The sequence below is a fragment of the Grampus griseus genome (assembly GCF_964374135.1).
Source record: "Grampus griseus genome assembly, chromosome: 7".
Lineage (NCBI taxonomy): Eukaryota > Metazoa > Chordata > Mammalia > Artiodactyla > Delphinidae > Grampus > Grampus griseus.
In genome coordinates this window covers 53,965,730-53,989,206 of record NC_139001.1, presented here as the reverse complement: position 1 = coordinate 53,989,206, position 23,477 = coordinate 53,965,730, and the positions used below count along the sequence as shown (strand labels likewise).

Genomic DNA, 23,477 nt, shown 5'->3' with positions numbered 1-23,477 from the left:
TACATGAGTGCATTAACAGATGGGACAAACAAAATAAACCTTGCGATTTTAATCAGAGAATATTTGAAAGTCTGCTTTGAGCAGAAAATTTTTGAGAAGCAATGTTTACGCTTTTGGAGAGTGGCAGTGAGCCCTTGAAAAGCTGAAAGTCTCTGATCATGCCGAGCTGGATGGCCAGCTGGGCCACAGTTACTTCTTGTGCTCCTTTCCCAGGCATTTCTCGCCGACATACATAAAAGCAAGGGTCATCTCACTCTTGGATGAGTACCGAGTTCAGTGTCCACAGGCCATCTGAACTCTGCCCTCACTGTGGTGCATTTCAGCAGAGACACAGACAGACTGCAAACAGGGAAGAACTGTGATTTTATGTATCACCTAGAGATGAAAGAATTGTGGTGTTTCGCTTCCCAGCCATAAGGAAGAAATCATAGCTACTGAATCAAGGAGAGCCTGTGGGCAAGAGCAGAGAAAAGGAAATACACTTTTTACTCCAAACTTAGTAAGTGGCCTCCCGCAGGGCATTTTGCTTTCCTGAGCCTTACTTCTCTGCAGTGCCACCATTTCACATATGCTTCGGCTTCTCTAGTGAATCAGATGTAAATTCAACGGTGGATTGGCTGTGCTTCAAATTCCTGGATTTCAGGCCCTACTAAAATTTGGGTTTTTAGCTATATTTTCCATAATTACCCTACTGGATTTGGGACTGACAGTTTACAGCAGAAATGACAGATGTCAGCAAAGCAATCTTTGAATAATAGTTGCTGCTTTCTTTCTTCTCAGTCCATTCAAATATTCCAAAAGATGCAGGAAAAAAACATGGCTTGGAAGCTTCTTGTTTCCTTTATTCTGTTCAGTGCTTGGCCACCAAGTGGAGCCTGTGGTTCAGGCACACAGAGCAGGGTGCTTGTTGCTAATACTGAAGCAAAAGGATGTGTGGCAGAATAAATTTTTTAAATCAAATAAAATCATAACAAAGTACACTCATAAGCAAGTCTTCAAAATAACGTTTGGAGCAGAAATACATTTATTTCTTCCTCCTTGGTTCAACATAGTTTTTGGATAAAAATTTAATTACACAGGAAGTCGGGAAGAAATTGTCCCAAGATTTGTGTTTTCTGAGAATCACTATTTTTTCCTTAGTGTCTTGCCCTTGTTTTTCTTAGATTTTTGTTCCTCTTAATCACATTTTCTTCAAGTTGATTAAGTAAGGAGTAGAGCCAGATTGGGGGCTATTGATGTTTCCAATTTTTAAATCAAAATTAATAAAGTCTAGCTGGCCAAATTATTTTCATCTAACACAATTTGCCTACAATCTGTGTGCCACTGGCTGACTAGGTGATTGCAGTTTATATTAATGTCATCAAAAGATTTACTTTTTAATTTTCTAGAGAATCTGTTGGAGATATCTTCAGGATCTCAACATGTAATTCAACGATGGGGAGAATTACTAGGTTTTGATGTTCACTTCTTATGAAGATTTCCCTAAGTCAAGCAGATTAAGTTGGGAAGGGGGTATCTGTATATCTTACCCATAAGGAACATCAGATATAGATTAGAACAATGACTTTTAGTTGTTATGTACAAGATCAATGTAAGAAAACCAATAACATTCCTAGCTAGCAACAATAGCCAATTATCTTTTCTAATAAAGATCCCATTTATAAGGGCAATAAACATTATGAGGCAGTCATTTGTTCAACTATGTATTTGGCAGGTCTAGTCTATGCCAAGCATTCTTCTAAATACACCATCTAGGCCAGTGAATTTAGCTCCAGTGTTAGTGACGGTGGTGGTGCACCATGTATTTTATTTTGTTTATAACCAATAAACATGGTAAATCAGTACATTGTCTGGTGAGTTTGAAGATGACCACACTGTAGAATAGAGACAAGCAGAGCAGGTTAGGGGACTCTCAGGTGCCACGCAGGGCGGGAGTTGCGTGCAGTATTAAATATGGTGGTCAGGGTAGGCTTTTTGAGTAGTGAGATTTGAGCAAAGATGGGCAAGAAGCGAGGGGATGAGCCAAGAGGATCTCTGGAGAAAGAACTTTCCAGGTTGAGGGCACAGCTAGAGTAAAGGCTCCCAGGTGGGAGTTTTCCTGCTGGGGTGGAGGAACAGCAAGGACACAGCGCGGTAGAGCTGAGTATGCCACGGAGGAAGCAGGGGGAGAAGCAGTAAGAGGGCCACGGTGAGGGCAGACTGGGAGGATCCAGAGGCAGGGCCTTGTAAACACTGAAGTTTTTTATTCTGAGAGAAGTGTGAAGCTGTTGGAAGGTCTGGGGCATAGGGTCTGACATAACTTTAAAAAAAAAAACAAAAATAAAAGTACAGGGCTGTCGTTTGAGAATACTTTGCTGGTGGAGGGGTGCAGGGATGCATGCACAGTGATTCCTGAGGAGGCTACTGCAATTAGCCAGGAAAGATGGAGGTAGGTCATTCCCCAGGACAGCAGTGGAGGTAATCAGAAATGATAGGATATTCTGGATCTACTCAGATGACACAGCCCAGGTGATTTCCTATGAGTAAGAGGAAGAAGAATCAAGACTCTTTTCACCTGAGTAACTGGATGGATTGAGTTGCCCTTAACTGAGATATGAAGAACTAGGCAGAAGAGATTTTGAGCGGGAAGAAGAAGAATTCAGTTGCTGACATCCTCTTGAGCCTGTCTCTCTGGAAAGGCTGTGCATAAGCTCCTGAAGTCAGTACCCACCACCCACTTCTACACACACACACACACACTCACACTCACACACACTCACAAACTGACATTCCATTAGCAAATACTCTCACAGATTCCTCCCAAATATGCCCTAAGCCTTTTAGACTGGAACAGTCTATTTAAAGGACTATGAAGAATAAAGGCTTCAAGTTGCCTATAAGGAAAATAAGATCCCAAAGCTAAAGCAGCAAGAAGAAACTAAATACCCAGGAGTTTCAAATACATTTTTAAATGCACAGACATGCGTGTAACATACACAGCCAGTGGTTCTTCTTGTTTCTGGAATGCAGAAGCAAAATGACTACAAAAGCCAGCTACCATGAGGTGATGTTGCACCTCAATCCCAGGTAGTAGGAATGTCTCAAAGAAATGGTGTCAAGCCAGTAACATATTCAACACACTCAGTTTTCAAAAGTACTGCATAGTGATAGGTGAGAAGTGACAGTACTTTTCAAAATGTGAGGGTTCGGGTAAAACATACTGGTGACATCAAACAATTTCCCTTTACTGTTTCTTGTGATAACTCATACAAAGTGAGATGTGTCTAACCTTTTCTGATTACCCCCTAAAAGCCCCCTTGTGAGCAGTTCCTTTTTGTCTTTCTCAGTCTGGGTTCTCAGGGGCTTACTGAATATGTGAAGAAAAAACTTTAAGTCTCTTCGTCACTTAGATGTGGAGTCTAAAAAAGTCAAACTCATAGAAACAGAGTGGAAAAGTGATTTCCAGGGACTGTGGGGTGGAGGAAATAAGGAGACATTGGTTGGGGAGTAAAAACTTTCATCTATGAGATGAATAAGTTCTGAGGATCTAATGTAAAACGTGGTGATTAGAGTTAACGCTGTACTATATAATTGAAATTACTAAGGGAATACACTCTACTATATAACTGAAATTTACATATCCACAAAGATAAATATGTGAGGTAATAGATGTGTTAATTAACTAGATGGAGGGAAATCCTTTCACAACATATACATATATGAAATCATTATGATAAACACTCCAAATAGCTTACAATTTTGTGTCAATTATATCTCAATAAAACTGAAAAAAGAAAAAGTTTAAATCTCTGGATTCATGATGCAGGGAATCCCTGTATACAACTACCAGGTTTACAAAGAATCCAAACAGCCTCCATCACCCTTTCTGTGCCTGTACTCCCCGTCAACACCCTGTCACCATCATGGGAGTGTGCAACTGTGCAGCTTCAGAAGAGAAAGTACCCTGGTGCTTTATCCTTAACAGCAGGTGCAACTCAGAGGCAGTGTTGGTTTTGGCCACTCTGCAGATCACTTTACTTTTCAACTTACTTTACTTTCTTGTGTTTGGGTTAATAAAACTTTCACTTCCAAAAATCGGCGGTGGGGTGGTGGAAAAGAAAAGAAAAAAGAAAAACAGAAGTCAAGGATGGTTAAGAAGTGGGCAGACATTCACACATTAGTGTGAATAGATTGCTTTCCTCTTAACACTTGAGAACTGCAGCATTGCGTCCACCATCACGAAATTTTGCCCATTATTTCTCTGTTGGCTCAGAATCCGGAGAGTTCCCATAGAACTGTGTTTAGTGTGTAGTCTCGATGATGACCATGCAGTAGACAGAGAGACGCATGACTTCCTAGCCAAACTGAATGTCACTTATGAACAGCAGTTTAGAAGTCCAGCCAGGGCTGACTCAGGGTAACATTTTGCTGCCAGGTTCCTGTCCAATGGAGTCATCCACTGACCCAACTAACACTAGCTGCATTTAACTCATGTCCCAGACCCATCTACTGGGTGTTACGGGGAATCCAGAAATGAATACATCATGGCCCTTGTTTTTTAGAATTTCACAGCTGTGGGGAAATCAGACATGTGAACGACTGAAATGCTAGGAAGGCATTAATTGCTTTAACTGAGCAATAAGCAACACTCTAAGAAGGGAAAGACAAGTATTGGAGAGATCAACAACCATTTCAGAGAAGGAATCTGGACCAACGCTGAGCCTATAGATCATCAACTAAAATCACTCCCTAGGCTGAAGTAGATACACAGAGCTTTAGACAGACCCTCTCTGCCCAATGTACTGACCTCAAAATATTATCCAGACATCCTGAATGTGGGTGCTTTGTCTTGCTTCTTAGCCAGTTTCTGTCGGGTCCAATCTTGAACTACATACCAAATTCTGTCCATGGCTTCTGTTTCTGCTTAGATTTTCTGCCTCAGTTGCTAACACTTTGCCCTGACTTCTACTCCTCCCTCCTCCTTGGTAACCAAATTGTGACCTCAGGCTTGCCTGCTTTTTAGCTTTATTCTTCCCATGTCAACTCTAAGATTATAATTAGCAACTAACTTTGAAAAAGAAGAGGAAGAAAATAGGGGAAAAGAGATTCTCTGTGAGGGGTCCAACTAACCCAAGTCTCAGAGGTGAGAAAGTCTGTGGTATGCATGGGACTGATAAGCAGACCAAGGAAGCTTAGATTCACGGAGACGTACAGGCTTGGGGGCAGGCAAAGGGCAGGTCACGGGGGGCTTTAAAAGTCACAAGAGTCTGTATTTTATTTTGTATCCAAAGGGCATTTTAGGAGATGCTTGAGAAAAAACTGGCCTAGTCTCAGCTTGTCCAAAGGTAACTTTGATGACGTCATAAATGATTAACTGCAAAACAGAAAGACAGGAGGCCCAGATGCCAGTTAGGCGTGTGGCAGGATAATTTATTGTGTTCTTCCTATATTGTCCTATCTGCCCTGTTTCAAGAAGAAAGTCAATTATTTTCTATGCCCCTCTTGCCTTAGTGAAGTTTATATTAAGACCAAAAGCAGAACTTATCCGCAAGTCATTTTCCCTCCTGCCTTTTGTAAAAAGACTAAGTCCAATAAAGACATTATGAGAGATGTGGTAAATGACAAGGAGATAAAGGTGAGGGCCATACGAAGACAGGGAGATCTGGCTGGTGCCGGACAGAAGCCTGGATGTGAGGTGAGGTGTGTGGAGGAGATGCAGGGTCCTCTCAGGGCAGTGCCATGAAGACACGCACGGCTTCCCTGGGGACGGCTGTGTATTCCCTCCAGGGAGACTGGAAGTCAGACCAGCCTGGCACCTCAAACAGGCACAGAAGCAGCAGAGCCACTGAAACTGCGGCCTCCATACAGGCTGAGACAATGATTGCCTCAGAGGGAAGCCAAGTGAATTGATGACCACAGTGGCTTCCCCAGTGCTGTGGTGCTATATGGACCCAGGCACATTCACAGAACCCTGGAAAGGGGCTCCAACAATGACAGATTGAATGTGTCGCCAGTCATATGATGGGAGCTCAGAATCAGGCTTAAGTTGACTAAAAAGCAGTTTTTTAAACAAGCCAGCAATATTTCATACAAATATTATAGTTTGTAGGCTCAGATTCATAGTACTACACAATGTAATTGTAGTGGACCTAGTGAAAGATTCTGAGAAGCTAAAGTAGTAGGCCTGGGATGAGAAGGCAAGAAGGAGATAGAGGTAAGAATTGACTAAATTTGAGAGATGATCTGAAGTGAGGGGAGAGGAAGAATAATGTGACTTTGAGGTCTCTAATCTGGGTGACTGAAGGGCTGCAATTTCTTTAGCCAAGAAAGAAAAATGGGGGAAGGTTTGGAGGAGAAAATAATAATTTTAGTTGAGTTAAAGTGCTGGTAAGAAATCTATAAGTCAATCTTCCACAGGAACTTCTAAAAAGAAGACTGGAGTTGACAAGAGATGTAAGAGTTGGAGATCTTTAGATCTAGAAATCATTAAGATAAAACCTATATTATCACTGTGGGATTGGATAACTCCACATGAGCAAAGTATGAAATGAGAAGAGAAAAGAGCCAAAGGTTAAGCATTTCATGTAAAGGGAGACTGGAGGAAGAGATGACATTGAAAGAGATTTAGAAGGAGCCAGGAACCATCAGACAGATGGGAGAACCAGAGAAGGTGGTGTCTCAGAGGCCAAGTGCACAGAGAGCTTCAAGTCATCTGTTACTTGAGAAAGAGCAGCTTCTCCTAATGCAGGTAAAGGATTAGTGGGTGGGGAGGCCAGGGAGGCAGAAAATGAAGTAGTTGTATTCATTTCCTAGGGTTCTTGTAACAAAGTACAGTTGACCCTTGAACAACATGGGTTTGAACTGCAAGGGTCCACTTAAACACAGGGTTTTTTTTAATACATATACTACTATGTTTATGATTTGTGGTTGGTTGACTCTGTGGATGGGGAAACCATGGATATGGAAGGCTGACTATGAGACTTGAGCATCCACAGATTCTGGTATCTGTGGGGGTCTTGGAAGAACCAATGCCCCAAGGATACTGAGGGACATCTGTACAACAAAGTCAGTGGCCTGAACAAGAGAAATTTATCCTCTCACAGTCCTCTGATTTAGATTTTAGAAGTCTAAAATCAAGGTATCAACAGTGTTGGTTCCTTCTTGGGGCTGTGAGGATATAACCTGTTCCAAGCACCTCTCTTGGCCGTGTAGATGGCTGTCTTCTCCCCTTGTCTCTTCACATCATCTTCCCTCTATGGGTGTCTGCCTCTGTGTTCAAATTTCTCCTTTTTATAAGTCATACTGAATTAGGGTACACTCTGATGACCCCACCTTAACTAATTACATCTGCAATAACACTAGTTCCAAATAAGATCACATTCTGAGACACTGGGGGTTAGGACTTTAACATATAAATGTTGGTAGACACAATTCAACCTGTTAGTCATGAAAAAGGTAGAATAGTGTCTTAAGGGTTGAGAAGCAATGTTTATGTTTTCTATTTTATGAGAGACTAAATGAGGTATTAAGAATGAAGAGAGAGGGGCTTCCCTGGTGGCGCAGTGGTTAAGAATCGCCTGCCAATGCAGGGGACACTGGTTTGATCCCTGGTCCGGGAAGATCCCACATGCTGTGGAGCAGCTAAGTCCGTGTGCTACAACTACTGAGCCTGTGCTCTAGAGCCCGTGAGCCACAACTACTGAGCCCGCGTGCCACAACTACTGAAGCCCATGCACCTAGAGCCCATGCTCCACAAGAGAAGCCACTGCAATGAGAAGCACGTGCACCACAACGAAAAGTAGCCCCCGCTCACCACAACTAGAGAAAGCCCGCGTGCAGCAACGAAGACCCAATGCAGCCAAAAATAAATAAATACATAACTAACTAAATAAATTTATTAAAAAAATAATGAAGAGAGATACAAAATGAAGAGATGGAAAAGGTAGGACTTAGAAGAATGGATGAAAGCTTAAATTTGGAACAGAGGGGAATGGGAAACACACTGGGAGAAGAAAAGTGAAAAAGAAACAAAAAAGGACAGAGAAGAAAAGAGTCAAGTGATTTCGCTTTGAATGACTAAGTGACTGTGAAGTTAGGTTAAAGCCTGGTTGAGAATTTTAAAAGAGCCTGAAAGTTTTGTACTGGTTGTTATGGGGACAAAATAGGGAATTAATGGCTGATAAAGAAAAGAATTTGCAAGGCTAATAATAGATCATTTGCTTTTTAAATAGATCTAATCAGAAAAAGTGTGCTAATTGTTTCATCTTCTTTGAGAAGTAGGAAGAAACAGAGACAATGGGTGATTGAGTTTACTCACAAATAGCCTTGGTCCATGCTGAATCGTACAAGGAGGGAAACCAGGAAAAGGTGAAAGGAAAGGGGGGTGGGAATGAGAGCACTTTTGGGTGATACCATGGACACAAGTGTGGCCACAGGAGTGGGAAACTGAAGTAAAGGCCTTTGGAGTAATGAATGTCACAGAAATCTAAGGCCACTGCACTGAATGCCACCAAGTGGACGCTAAAGAGTAGCACAGGAAGGTTGTAGGGATTTAAGGTGTGACTGGATTAAGACATAAGAAAATGTCTTTTTAGGTGTCCACCTCAAAGACTCAACTTCACTATTATTATTATCATAGTAATATTACCTTGAGTTGTGATAGCAACTATAAGAAGCCATGCTTTGTGGGAATTTTTATTTAAGGGCTGACAAATGACAAGAAGGAGGAGAAGCAGGAAAAGGAAGAGGAGTAGGAGGAAAAAGAAAAGGAAAGAATATATATGAAGAATTTTTATAAAAGTCATAACTAAAAAGAAAAAAATTTTCTAAGCATTTAAACTTAACGAGCTGGTGAAGGTTTCATAAGCAGGTGACAGCAGGTAGATTTTCTGAACTCATCCCCTTCTTAGATGAGCATAAACATTCTCAGAGACTCTCTCAGTTAAATTTCTCTTGGAAATGAAAGCATATGGTTCACTAAGCTTTAAATTAACCCATAAGTTAAGGCGGAAGTAGGGTTACCAAGTGAGAAATCCCATCATTTTATAGATTCTTCCCAATGCTTGCAGGCAAATTCAATACTATTTAGACATGTTTTGCCTGCTAGTAATAAAATTGTTTATAATTTATGTTCTGTGAAAAATGACATCTGCTTTTAATTGGGAAGTTCATTAAAAAATCAGACAAGTAAAACAAATTATTTGTTAAAATGAAGACAGAGGATTTGAAATGCACTAATGCAGATGTCTCTACTGTTTAGAGACTCAGTTAATTTCTGCCTTGAGACATTTCAGATTCAGACCTCATTTTATTTTTTAAATTGGATGAAACATTATAAAAGTAACAAACTCTGCTTCATTTTGTAGATTTTCCTTAGAGATGCTGTGAGCTGATTTACTGAAGCAATATGTTTTAAAGTGGTTTTGCCATTTTTTCGCATACTTTCAGTGAAGGAATTTGGGGATGTAATGGAAGTTCAAATATCAGAATAGTCAGCTTCTTTATACAGGTTAATACATACTGAAATGAAAAGAAAATCACTCAAAAATGATTGTGAAATACTTTGAAAATATTTGGACAACCTGGGAACTATAATTATACAAACTCTAGATATTGCTACACACTTCCTGAACTACCCAAGAGACCTACAAGTAGCTCCTTTTGTACTAAATAGTTCATGTAAGTGCTATTCCTGTGGAAATATTTCTATTTCAAAAAAAAAGGAACAACTGAACAATTTAAACACTTGTCTTTTGATTTTCAATTACCTGAGTAATAAATACAAGCAACAAAAATAAATCAAGTTCTAAGCTCAGACAATCATGTCTACACCATAAGAGACTCAAAGATTTATTTAGACTTAAACCTTCCAAGTTCTTACAATGACCCAATATTTCAACTCCATCATTTAAACTCTCTTTCATTCTTCTGCAGTTCTTTCCTCCATAACCTTTGCTACCCAAAGGGTGATCCAGAGACCAACAGTATCAATGTTACATTGGAGTTTGTTAGAAATGCAGATACTCAAGCCCCACCCCAGACCTGGTGAATCAGAATCTGCATTTTAAGGTCCCCGGGTAATTCATGAGTACACTATAGTTTAAGAAGATCCGGTCTACAATACACTGAAAGAATGGCTTTTTACAATCAGATAGATGAATAAGAGAAAAAAGATTATGGAAGGGGAAATTTGCAGATGGTATGATCTCATACATAGGGAATCCTTAAAAAACTATTAGAGCTAATAAATTAATTCAGCAGAGTTTCAGGACACAAGATCGATGCACAAAAGTCAGTTGTGCCTCTATAGACTAGAAATGAATAATCTGAAAAGGAAATTAAGAAAAAACAATTTCGTTTACAATAGCACCAAAAAGAATAAAATACTTTAGAATAAATTTAACCAAGGGGGTTCAAGACCCATACACTGAAAATTATAAAACATTGTTGAAAAAAATAAAGAAGACCTAAATAACTGGAAAGTCATCCTGTGATCATGGATTGGGAAACCTAATATTGTTAAGAAGGCAATACTCCCAAAGTCATCTACAAATACAATGCAATTCCTATCAGAACTCAATGGCCTTTTTTTAAAGAAATGGCAAAGCTGATCCTAACGTTCTGAACTGCAAGGGAATCCTGAATAGCCAAAACAATCTTGGAAAAGAACAAAGTTAGAGAGCTCACAGTTTCTGATTTTAAAACTTACTACAAAAACTACAGTAATCAAAACAGTGTGATACTGGCATAAGGACGGACATATAGATCAATGGAATAGAAGTGAGAGTTCAGAAATAAACCTATACATCTGTGATCAATTAGTCTCAATAAGGGTGCCAAGACCATTTAATGGGGAAAGAATAGTCTCTTCAACAAATTGTGCTAGGGTAACCAGATACCCATATGTGAAGAATGACCCTTACTTCATACCATACAAAAAAATTGACTCAAAATGGAGCAGGGCTTCCCTGGTGGTGCAGTGGTTAAGAATCCGCCTGCCAATGCAGGGGACATGGGTTCGAGCCCTGGTCCAGGAAGATCCCACATGCCATGGAGCAACTAGGCCCATGCACCACAACTACTGAGCCTGTGCTCTAGAACTATGAGCCACAACTGCTGAGCCCACATGCCGCAACTACTGAAGCCCGTGCGCCTAGAGCCCGTGCTCCACAACAAGAGAAGCCATCGCAATGAGAAGCCCACGCACTGCAATGAAGAGTGGCCCCCGCTCGCCGCAACTAGAGAAAGCCCGCGCACAGCAATGAAGACCTAACACAGCCATAAATAAATAAATAAAATTGATTTAAAAAAAAGTTAATTAAAAAAAAAATGGAGCAAAACCTAAATGTAAGAGCTAAAGCCACAAAATTCTTAGAAGAACCACAGGAATAAATCTTCATGACCTTGGATTTAGCAATGGTTTCATAGCTTTGACATCAAAAGCAAAAACAAGAAAATTTAAAATAAATAAATTGGACTTCATCAAAATTAAAAACTTGTGTTCATCAAAGGACACTACAGGCAAAGGGGCTGAATAGACATTTCTTCAAAAACTATATTCAAATGGCCATGAAAAGATCTTTAACATCACAAGTTATTAGCTATTATGGAAATGCAAATAAAATACTACAACTGATAGTACTTTACACACACACTAGGATGGCTAGAAAAAAATTTTTTTTTAATATAAGAACAAACACAAAAAGTAAGTTTTAGCGAGGATGTGGAGAAATTGAAAGCATTGTACATTGCTGGTGGGAGCACGAAATGGTGCAGCTACTGTGAAAAACAGTATAGTGACTCCTCATTAAATTAAATGTAGACGTATCATATGACCCAGCAATTTCACTCCTAGGGATATACTCAAAAGAACTTAATGCAGGTATTCAAACAAAAACTTCTATGTGAATGTTCATAGCAGCGTTATTCACAATGGCCAAAAGGTGGGACCAACCCAAATGGCCATCAACTGATGGGTGGATAAACAAAATGTATATTTATACAGTGGAATATTATGCAGCAGTAAAAAGCAATAATGTACCAATATAGGCTACAACATGGATGAACCTTGAAAACATGCTAACTGAAAGAAATCACACACAAAAGGCCACTCATATGATTCCATTTATGACATATCCAGAATAAGTAAATCCAGGGAAAGTTGATTAATGATTGTCAGAGGCAGAGAGAGAGAGGAATAAATTGACTGTTTAATGGGTATGGCGTCCCTTTTTAGGGTCATGGAAATGTTCTGGAACTACAACATTGTGAATTTACTAAATGTCACTAAAGTTAGATTTTATGTTATGTTTATTTTACCATCATTAAAAAAAAGTCTCTATTATGTTGTGCTTGTATAAGGCATTGTGCTAATTGTGTATTGCATGAGAATACAACTAATCCTCATAATGACTGCATGAATTAGGTACAATTATTACCTTCTTTCACAAAACGGGGAACATAGGCTCAGATATACAAGAAATTTGCCCAAGCGTACATCAGAAGTAAGCAGAGATGCTAGGATTTAACTCTAGGCGCTGGGAGTGTACCATTCATTCCACTGCCATATTCTGAGATACTATGTATTGCTGCCTCAAATAATGTATGATATATCTACACAGTTTAATAACATGTAATCATTAAGAAAACATATTTAAAATATGCATTTGAATAGAGAAATGCTTATGACATAATGCTAATTGGAAAAATGACACTGCAAAACAACACATACACAACTTTGTACATAAACACACACATACAGTGTATACATACACACACAGGTTTGGAATACTCAATTTTTTGTATGTTTTATATTTCCTTCTCATTTTCATATACACCCATGCACTATGGGTGATTTTAATTTTCTTTAGTTTTACATATTTTGTAATTTTTCCAAAATGAGAATGTATTATGTAATCAGAAAAATCAAACAATAAACACATTTTTAAAGAGCCACATTCCTGTAGTGGTTCTGTTGATGATAATTATGCATTTAAATTATTCAAATAAGCTTGCAAGAGACTCTTCTACTTCCTTATCTCATAGTTATAAATATTTTGTAACTTTAAACTTGACTTTTTCCTCTGAATAAAGTTTGCTTGGGACCTAAGCATTGGTATTTTTGTAAGATCTCCAAATAATATTATTTAAAGGAACCTAAGGCTAAGGTCACAAATCCAATTTATGAAATCACTCAGCAACAACTGGAAAATATTTTCAATGACTTGGAAAATCGGATTAGATGATGAATCACGGAAGATTATTTTAATCTTGAAGCTGAGGAATGTGAACTCTACTATAGTAAAACATTGAAGATGATGTTTCTTTACACTATTTTCAGTTTGTTTCTCTGGCAGAACTTCAAAGATTATTTGTTAATCAAGGAGTTTACAAAAAATATATAGCCATCTATGAAAATTAAGGAGAATATGGACATAAATGAAATATATGGGAAAATCCTCTAAGTCAGTGTCTCTTAAACTTTTGTGTCCATACAAATCTTCTGAGAGAAATTTGTTAAAATGCAGATTCTGACCCAATAGGTTTGGTGGGTGGAGTCTGAGATTCTGCACTTCTAATGACTTCCAGATTCTGCTGTCTGGGAGCCACAACTTGAATAAGTCTTTACGTCGCCTTTAAGCCTTTTAAATGGGCATTAATAACCTCCATCTCAAAAGATATCATGCCCCATCTAAAGTTACTCTTATTCAAACTTCAGCAGTTTTCTAAAAGATTATTCTGTCTTCAATATCACTTCTTCCCATTCTTATCATTCACATTTTTTCCAAGGTAATCTTCTAAAATGCAAATCAGTTTAAGCTACTACTCCACTTAAATTGCACCTCACTGATCATCAGGTCTCAAACCCAAATGCTTACAGGGGACAGGCACGTAATGTAAATGAGTGAAGCAAAGGTGGAAGAGGAGGTAATGAGGAACGGTGGGGACTGTGGCAAACCGAAGTACACATGCCTTTTCTCAAGGAAATAGCTATTGCTAGGCTCCAGCCAAGAGCTGCAATGTCTATAGGGAAAGATGAGTCTGACAATGCCAGGTCTTCCATTTTTTAGAAGGAACAGGAAATCTGGATGCCATTTTGATGAAAATATCAATATGTTAAGATTGGCAGTGAATTTTTTTTAATCCCGATTCCCCAAACAAACTACATAAAATCTCTGGGCATGAGATCCAGATGTCAGTATTTTTGTCAAAGCCCCTGTGCGAGTCTTGTGTGTACCAACTGTAAAGGGCCTGAACTGAAGCAAGAGTTGACACTACAGAAGTGTGGGGATTTATAGTCCACCATGGTGGTATGAAAATTACTTTAAACTGAAAACAGCTAAACAATTAGCAGCCACAGAAAGAAATACGACCTACACTTAAGTGGAGCCTCCTGAAAATACAGTTGCCATTGACCTCTTCCCGGGGAGTTTCCTGATTTAAAGAAGATTGATACTTGGCATCAGGAAGTATAAATTCAACTGCCATATACCTTCCCACTGGGAAACCTCCAGCCAGGAAGAAGACAGACTGCTCATTCCTTTATCATCCAGAAGCCCAATAAAACCTTCCATACTCTCCCACTGAAGCCCTAAAAACTTTTCTTTTGTTGAATTGATCTTTGTAAGACTTTACTTTGGGCTAGTCCATGAGTCGTCCATTACTGGGACTGCCCACGTATACTGTGTGAAAATAAACCTTGTCGTTACTCCTGTTAACCTGTCTATTGTCAGTTAATTTGCAGGGCCCCAATCACTGGAACCAAATTGGAAGAGGAAAAGTTTTCCTCCCAACAGAAGTAAAGGTTGACTCCTGAAGGCAGTTCTTCGATAGACATTATTTCTGATGTGCAGAAGAAGGAATGATTATGTCTCCTCAAAGGAGATAATAAGGAAGCGTTTGTTAACATATTTTAATATACCCTACAACCAACTCTGAACTCCAAACTTTTTTTTTTTTTTTTTTTTTTTGCCGTACGCAGGCCTCTCACTGTTGTGGCCTCTCCCGTTGCGGAGCACAGGCTCCAGACGCGCAGGCCCAGCGGCCACGGCTCATGGGCCCAGCCGCTATGCGGCATGTGGGATCCTCCTGGACCGGGGCACGAACCCGTGTCCCCTGCATCGGCAGGTGGACTCTCAACCACTGCACCACCAGGGAAGCCCTGAACTGCAGACTTTGAATTCAACCCTTGGAGCATCAAATTGATACAGGATAAAATCTAAGAGTATTTAAGATTCTTAACCGAAGGGTCGCTTATAATCATCCATGTCTGTTATTTCTTTAACTGTTACGTATGTAAGAGGAAAATATTTTTTCATATTCAGTGAAGCAAGTATAATTTAATACAAAATTACTCATACTTAAAGGCTGTATTAAAAAATCTTTTAGTTCAGTTCTTTCAACACATTCTGAATAAGGTATCACAATTATTAAGAGATATAAAAGTTGCCATATTTATTTGAATGCATTCCAGTAAGAAATGAGAGAGGAATTTTCAGATTATTTAGCAATAATTTACTGTAGACTAACAAGCAATACAGAACAGCTTGCTACCATTGGACTTAGCTTACCTTCTCTATGTTACCAGATTATTTATATGTGTCTCACTAATGAATCCCCAGCTTGAGGCCTTATTTCTACTTTAAAACTTCTTTGAAAGAAACAATCCCCCTTCCTCTCCTCATACCCATACTCAAAAAAAAAAAAAAAAAAAAGTGTAATATGCTGCTTCCTGTTTAAGGAGATCTAAAATTGGATTCCTCCTCCAGGAACAAGGAATGATATTGTTGAAAAACCACAGACAAAAACTATTTGAATGTTTACACCATGGATGGGAAAGGAAACATTTTTGGACGCACTACTAAAATGTGGGCACCTTCACAAATATTTTCTAATTGAATTATTCATGACTCCTCTTTACAGGTCAGGAAGGTGAGGCTGAGAGAGGTCAAGTGTACCCAAGATTGCAAAGTGAGCGACAGCAGGAATTCAAACCTGTTTTTTCTTATGTAGATATAACCTGAGATAGTATTGCAATCTTTATTTTTAGAAAACTTGCTAATCCAGGTAGGAAGAGGTTAGTAAAGATGGTGAAGGAAAATGTTTGAAGCAAGGTTTCTAGGTCCTTTCAAAAATCCTAACATTGTAAATAGGACCAGCATCATGGGCAAGTGATCTGTATCATCACAGCGACATTTGTTTAGAAGTCCCCATGCTTGGTTTAAGGTTCTGCTGTTGCTGTATTGAAATCTCAATACCTTTTAAAGAAAGGCCTCCATATTTCCATTTTAAACTGGGTCTCACAAATTATGCAGCTTGTCCTTCCTGCAAGGGCCAACAAAGTGATGGTAAAGTTTATAGATAAGAGAACCTTCCTTGAGGAGACAACAGGTGGTTAGCTCTCAGTGTCAGGGCCACATGACTTTCTGGAGCAGAATAAGGTCGATGTCTTAGACAGGAGATATGCTAGGGGATAACTTTCTGGGTGTGTTGCTTTCTTTCCCCATCTGCCTGGTCACTGTTTGTCAATGTATCTTTTCAGGAAAGAAAATAGGAGCCCCAACCCAGTACCAGCCAGAGGAGAGAAACAACATTAGGATAGCACTGGAATCTGACCAGGTGGACAGCTAATATATGAGAGGGAAGCAACCTGACCTGTTTCTCAGTGCGCCCTCTTCAACTCTCCATCAAGTGAGCTGGGAAGAGTATGGGAAATGGGTCTTGGAACAAAGCAGGGTCCAGACTCCAATCAGTGGGAGGTTCTCCAAGGGGTCCCCCTCCTTTGTGTGTATCTGGGGTAGAGGGGCAAACCAGAAATGGTGGAGCCCTAATTCTAACAACAGAAGCACTCAGGGGCATCTCCCCGTACCTTGACCCCAATTCACCCAGAAAAGGACAAGTTAGAGAACTGGCTTTCACACCTCCCATGCCTTACCAAGTGAAGTTGCTGGTATCCAAGGGAATATTAACTCACAGGGAAAAATAACATCTGATGAGCACAAGCAACACACCGAAATACCTAAATCAGAATTAATGCACTGGACAGACCAACAACTTAATATATGAATAAAGCACACCTTAGGATATAACGAGGGGCGTTAGACAGATGAAGCAGGAAAAAAGTTATGAGGAAGAATCAGTGTGAGGAATGGGGTATGAAAAACGTAATAGCTGAAGTGAGGAACTCACCAGAAGGGCTAAATAGAAGAGTCAGTGGACTAGAAGCCCAGGTATTATAAGGGATAAAGAAATGGGAGGCTGTTAACATTATGAAGGATAGAAGTAGGACATCAATATCTACGTAATAGGACTTTCCAAAGTTATGCGGCATCTAGGAATTACCATAGTGAAGATCACAAACGACTACTTAAGATCACAAACAGCTACTAGATGCAACCAGTGTTGTGGGAAGAAACACAATGAAACCTATGCCTTCATACCATCTATGCAAATTGAAAACATATAACTCCATATATATTTTAAGAATGGGAATATGTCTAAAGACACATATTGAACCCATTAGAGTAGGTGCCTGTGAGAATGGGGATGTGAGGAAGATAGAGAATGAAGGGGGAAGTAATAAAATAAGCCAAGAGAATAGCTGACCCGGAGATCTAGGATGAATTAAAGAGTTTGTGTAACTCTATACTGAGGACCAAACATTTAAAAATAAATAAATAAAGATAATGGACGGCTAGCTAGGCAAAAGGAGGCTAAATCACTATCTAAAGTCACTAGAGAGTCACAGAAAGACACTAAAAGAATGTTTCTTCCTTCTGGAAAGAGGATTTAAAAAACAGACATGAATCAAACAGCCTTTTTTTAATACCAGGCACTGTCCTAGGTGCTGGGAATACCAAGATGAGTAAGATACTATCTCCACATTTAAGAAATGTTGCTATTTTCCCAATCTAGTCCTATCATTTCAGCCATCTGTGAAAAGGTGTTTTTCACACTCACATTGCTTTAAATTTAACAAGCATAACAGTTATTATAATCTAAATCCTGTCTCTTTTATGAGACTGAAACTTAAAGGGAGTTTTAAGGTCACTTAGGCCCACCTTCTGTGGCCTCAGAATTCTCTTCTATTTTCCAACCTGCAAAGTTTACTTCCCTGTAATGACCATGCACTGTTATCATTTCTTCTCTAGGGAATGGCTGTGGATAAGTATGACCTCTGAGACAACTCCCGTTGGTCTCTTGTCTCTGGGTTGAACATTGTTAGGACCTTTAACTCTCATCACAGACAAATTGGTCTGATCATTGTTTTCTCTTTTTCTACCTTATTTAGGAATGATCACCCTTGCCTAACCAACCACTCATACTCCATCCATCTGCTCAAACCCCACCCTTCTAGAAAGCCAACCTGGATCACCCCAGAACAGAATGTCACTCCCTCTTCTGCATTTATACTGATGGAGTCTCTTTCAACCCATGTGACTCAGGGACCCCTGCTGCCTTGAATAACCAGTTATCTTGACATTGGACTATCTAGTGTCCCAAATTGATGACAATTATCTTAAAAAACCTTTTCATCAATAAGTTATGTTTGAACTTTCATCTCTAAATAGATATTCAATATTTGATAATCTCTAAAGATGCTATTGAGATTAGGGGTTCCAAAGGCCAGCCCATAGTTGAAGGAAAATCTTATATCATACAGAATGCTTCGTGGGAAGCAATAAAACATGAACTCCCAACAAAGCAAACATACAATTTTTTTTTTTAGAAAATAAATTTATTTGCAAGGATGCTATAGATGCTATAGGAAAATAGGCTTCTCTGCCTCAGTTTCCAAAACCAATTTGGCCCCAAAACTACTTACTGAGTACATGGGGCAATACACAGCTTCTGTATGAGATCTGTAACTGGCTCCTGAGTGGCTCAGGACCCTGAAAGGAAGTAGTCATCTTGTCTGAAATATAATGGTGTTTATCAGGAATTCATACCCTTTTCAAACAATATTTGCTTGGGTATTCATATGGCTTAGCTTATACGTATAACCAAAATGTGTAACTCTGCTATATACATTTATCCATATAATGAAATATGCTGCAGTTAAAGGATATTAGTTTACATAGGAAAATATTTATGATAAAGTTGTAAATGAAATAAAGCATGACTCTAATGCTATGTTTCTAGGGTTGTGTATGGAAAGACTAAAAGGGAGTGCACAGAAATACTAATACCGGTTATCTTAATAATGATTATCTTTGGGTTGAAGAATTCACTTTTATTTTTCTTATAGTTATGAAATTTTCTATGATGTACTTTAATAATAAAATATGTATTATTAAAAATTTATTTCTTAAACCACTTAGGTGTACAACAACATAGGAATAATGATGGAAAGAATATCTATGTTTTTCTATTTATACACATCATCAGAGCTACAAAGGTAAACTGTAAACTATGATATAAGCTAGACTGTGGTTATACATTAACAAATATTCTACTCCAAACTGTCCTCAGGGCTGTGAGAAACCATAATAAATCCACAGTTACAGTAAATATAACCCCAAAGTACGTCCAAGTTATGTGAATATACCATTTTTATTTATATGTTTTAAGGAAGCAACCATCCTATGCAATTCAGGTCATCTCTTGTGCTTAGCATTTAGGAATTTTTATAGACTTTTCACTGATAAAACTTGAGTATCACACGCACAGAATAAAATGCTATATGACTTCAATGAAAAAAAACTAATTTCTCAAACAGATAAACCAAATGCTGAAAAATTTTAAAGAATTTAAAAAATCATCAGGCATAATAGTCTCTTGTAACCGAATCTTTATCAGTCAGGCAAATATTCAAACCATACACTTTGAGTACCTATGTATCCTGTAGTGTTCAAAGAGAAGCAAAAACCAGCAAATGAAAACATCATGATCCCTATGAGGAGATTTCGGTCTAGATAAACGCAACCTGCTGCCTCCCCTTCCCCCACCACTACAAATCCCATCTTCCCAAACATGTAAATATTTATTTGCTTTGTATTCCTTATGTTCAACCGTTGTCTGTTAGTGTTGGCCCACTGTTTTCCCGAGCTTCATGACCTAGCTGTACATACAACTATCAACCACCCAAGATATTAACAACAGAAAGTTCTCTAAATCTTGAAACTGATTAAAGTATTCACTGTTCCCACTCAATCTACTACAACTGGACTTTCATTTTTCTGCAGATAAAAATGGAGCACCTGTAAGGAACTTTGGAAAATATTTAGAGACCCCACATGTACAAATGAGTCAATTTCCAAATAAGACACAATGGCGAGAGGAGCACTGCTGTGTGTCTGCTTTGCTCCCCCGGCTCTCAGCATTTTATGGTTCCATTTTGCACATCCACACACCTACAAGTTGTTGCCTGGCTGGTAGTTATTACTTTTTGCAAAACTAAGGAATGTGAAGCAAGTTAAGGAACTAGGGAAATATAAATGGGAACAGCAAGCAAACTATACAAAGAGAGTTTTTTAGTACTCCACTAAATTACCTACAGAAGTGTATTCAAGAGAAGTCCATGCAGTTTTCAATTATTTTTTTAATGTGTCTCTTACCTTTGCTTTTATTATCAGTTCCTCATGCTTACGAATTAGTTCCTCATTGTCTGAAAGTGATGAACCTAGACTTTGTTCCTGTAAATCTCTTATGGTTTTCTGAAACCAACAAGTAACCTAGGTAAGAAGCAACACAGACAGATCAAATTTCAAATGATTAGAATAAATGAGTAAAAATGCAGAAATCCTTCCTTAAGCTTTCAAAACTTAAGCTACTTCAATTTCTTTTTATATAAACTCATGTGTTAAGTTAATATAATCAGGGTTTTTTTTCTTTATTTCAATCTCTACATGCTTAAGAGAAAAAACAAAATAATACCCTAAAATCATAAGAACAATATATCATTTCATTGGATTACATAGCATGAAGAAAATAATTCAAAATCCCCTAGCAAAGAAGAACCAAAATAGATTCCCAAATTTTGGGAATATAATTTCCCAAATTTATATTCCCCTATAAACCATGCATTCTTTTAGAATATAAGATTAAGAATCTGAGTGTAGTTACATAGACTCACATGAAGATATTAAATAGCATATGTAGAATTATGTTTCTACTATTAAAAGACAATGCAGGGCTTCCCTGGTGGCGAAGTGGTTGAGATTCCGCCTGCTGATGCAGGGGACACGGGTTCGTGCCCCGGTCCGGGAAGATCCCACATGCCACGGACCAGCTGGGCCCATGAGCCATGGCCGCTGAGCCTGCGCGTCCGGAGCCTGTGCTCCGCAACGGGAGAGGCCACAGCAGTGAGAGGCCGGCGTACCGCAAAAAAAAAAAAAAAAAAAAAAAAGACAATGCAAAAATACTTATTTTGTTGCAATTGCTGAAAATCTGTATTCAGAAAATGACATGGAGAAGTTATTAAAATTCCATTGACATTATAAATGTCTCAGGGCATAACTCACTTGATTTACAATACGTGCCTTACACAGTGTTAAAACAACAAATAACAAAAGACTTGAAAGAAGCTGTGCTTTTAAAAATGATGATGTAAGTTGACGTGAGACTGATAACATGTGGCCCCTGGATGCAGATTCCTTATCCCAATTAAAGAAAAGAGAGTTGGAGTTTTACTCTCAAATCTTATACAGCATTATTCTCATGATCACATCATAGCTACTGATTCGTAAGAACACCACTACATGCTAAACAGTTTGCTAGTTGATTTTCCGGCATCATCTCTTTTTCTCTCAACAACTCTATAACAAGTATGATATCGACACTGTAGAGATGAGGAGAGGTTAAGCAGCTTATCCAGGGCCATACAGTAAGTGGCAGAGCCAGGATCTGTCCCCACACCCACATTACTCCAAAGTCCATGCTCTTTCCACTGTGCCCTGCTACCATCCTTGGGTAACTTAAAGTCTGTGGTCATCAGGGGAAATTACTTCACATCTGAAAAATGAATCCCGGCAGCCCACTCAAAGTGGTGGCACTGCCCAGGATGTGCACTAGGTCTTTCTCCAGCCTAGCTTGTCTTGTCTGTCACAGCCTCAGGATTTCTCTGAATTCTTATAACATGGAGAGACATGTGAAGCAGGTGGCCAAAGAGAAAGCTACGTTAGTCCTGAAGCTCCACACAGCAAACATACATCACAGGGCTTCCCCGGAGGTGCAGTGGTTAAGAACCCACCTGCCAATGCAGGGCACATGGGTTCGAGCCCTAGTCTGGGAATATCCCACATGTCGTGGAGCGACTAAGCCTGTGCACCACAACTACTCAGCCTGCGCTCTAGAGCCCGCAAGCCACAACTACTGAGCCCACGTGACGCAACTACTGAGCCCACGTGCCACAACTACTGAACCCTGTGCGACTAGAGCCTGTGCTCCACAACAAGAGAAGCCACCGTAATGAGAAGCCCGCGCACCACAAAGAAGAGTAGTCCCCGCTCACAACTAGAGGAAGCCCGCGCGCAGCAACTAAGACCCAACGCAGCCAAAAATAAATAAAAGAAGATAAATAAATTTATTTTAAAAAAGATGGCAAACTTAATGGATAAATGTTAAAAAATAAACATACACCACAAACACACACACACACACACACACTCACTACACACACTACACTGAAGTCATTAGGGTTTACGGAGAATAATACACTCCTTTACCATTACAGGGCTGATATCACAAAGCTGATTATGAGATCAAATGTCTATACCAACACTTAGCATTTTCCAGCATGGAACAGGCAGTAAAATAGGCAGCAACGGGGTTTCTCCAGCTTTCTGCTAATTGGAAATCTTTGTGGACCAGCATTTTAGGCTACTGTCAGTGCAAAGAAAAGAATAACGGTGACCCTGTAGCAGTTTTCATGTGAAGTACGCCCCATTCTCTTCAGAACATTTGGTGATCTGTGCACAATACACATATTAGCCGGTCCCCATATCTCAAGTACGGTGTTTATTTGTTTACAATTATTTGAGGATGGTTTGTCTTTCTGGTATCCCAATTAGAACTAAATGATATGTATTATGTGCATATCAGAACCCCCAGAGAGTATTTTATCAAGAGCTATAAAATTTGTACATTAATTTATTAAATTTTTATTAAAATTTCTCACAAAAGAGGCAGTAGGCCCATATAAAAACACAACTAGAGGAATGATTTAAGGGTTTCATCAAAGAAAAATGGATCCTGAACATAACTAACTTTCAGAGATCCTTTATTTTATTAAGTACTGGAAGTGAGCTTTATTTTTAGCTAACGTGGTAGGAACTCAAAAATCTCAAGAATGCTTTAATAGGGAAAGTTAATATAGAATCTGAGTGAAGAAAACATGGATACAAACAGGTGTTCACTAATCTCTAAAAACAGGTGAGAAGTCTGAACCCTCAGATAATCTTATTAAATTCTGTGAGTCAAAGACTTGTTATCTAACATATGCCAGCAGTGATGAAAGCTGGGAAGGAGCAAGATGTTTTGATTTTTTAAAGGTGTTTACT

At 39.0% G+C, this 23,477-nt stretch overlaps 1 protein-coding gene across 1 annotated transcript in view; it reads right to left on the bottom strand.

Annotated features, from left to right (window-relative positions):
* CCDC141 (coiled-coil domain containing 141) overlaps positions 1–23,477 on the bottom strand; it is a 206,288-nt gene that overhangs the window by 106,718 nt on the left and 76,093 nt on the right. Inside the window, exon 6 of the mRNA XM_082657911.1 lies at positions 20,535–20,651. Coding sequence (XP_082514037.1) covers positions 20,535–20,651 — 117 coding nt within the window. The remainder of the gene's footprint in view (positions 1–20,534; positions 20,652–23,477) is intronic.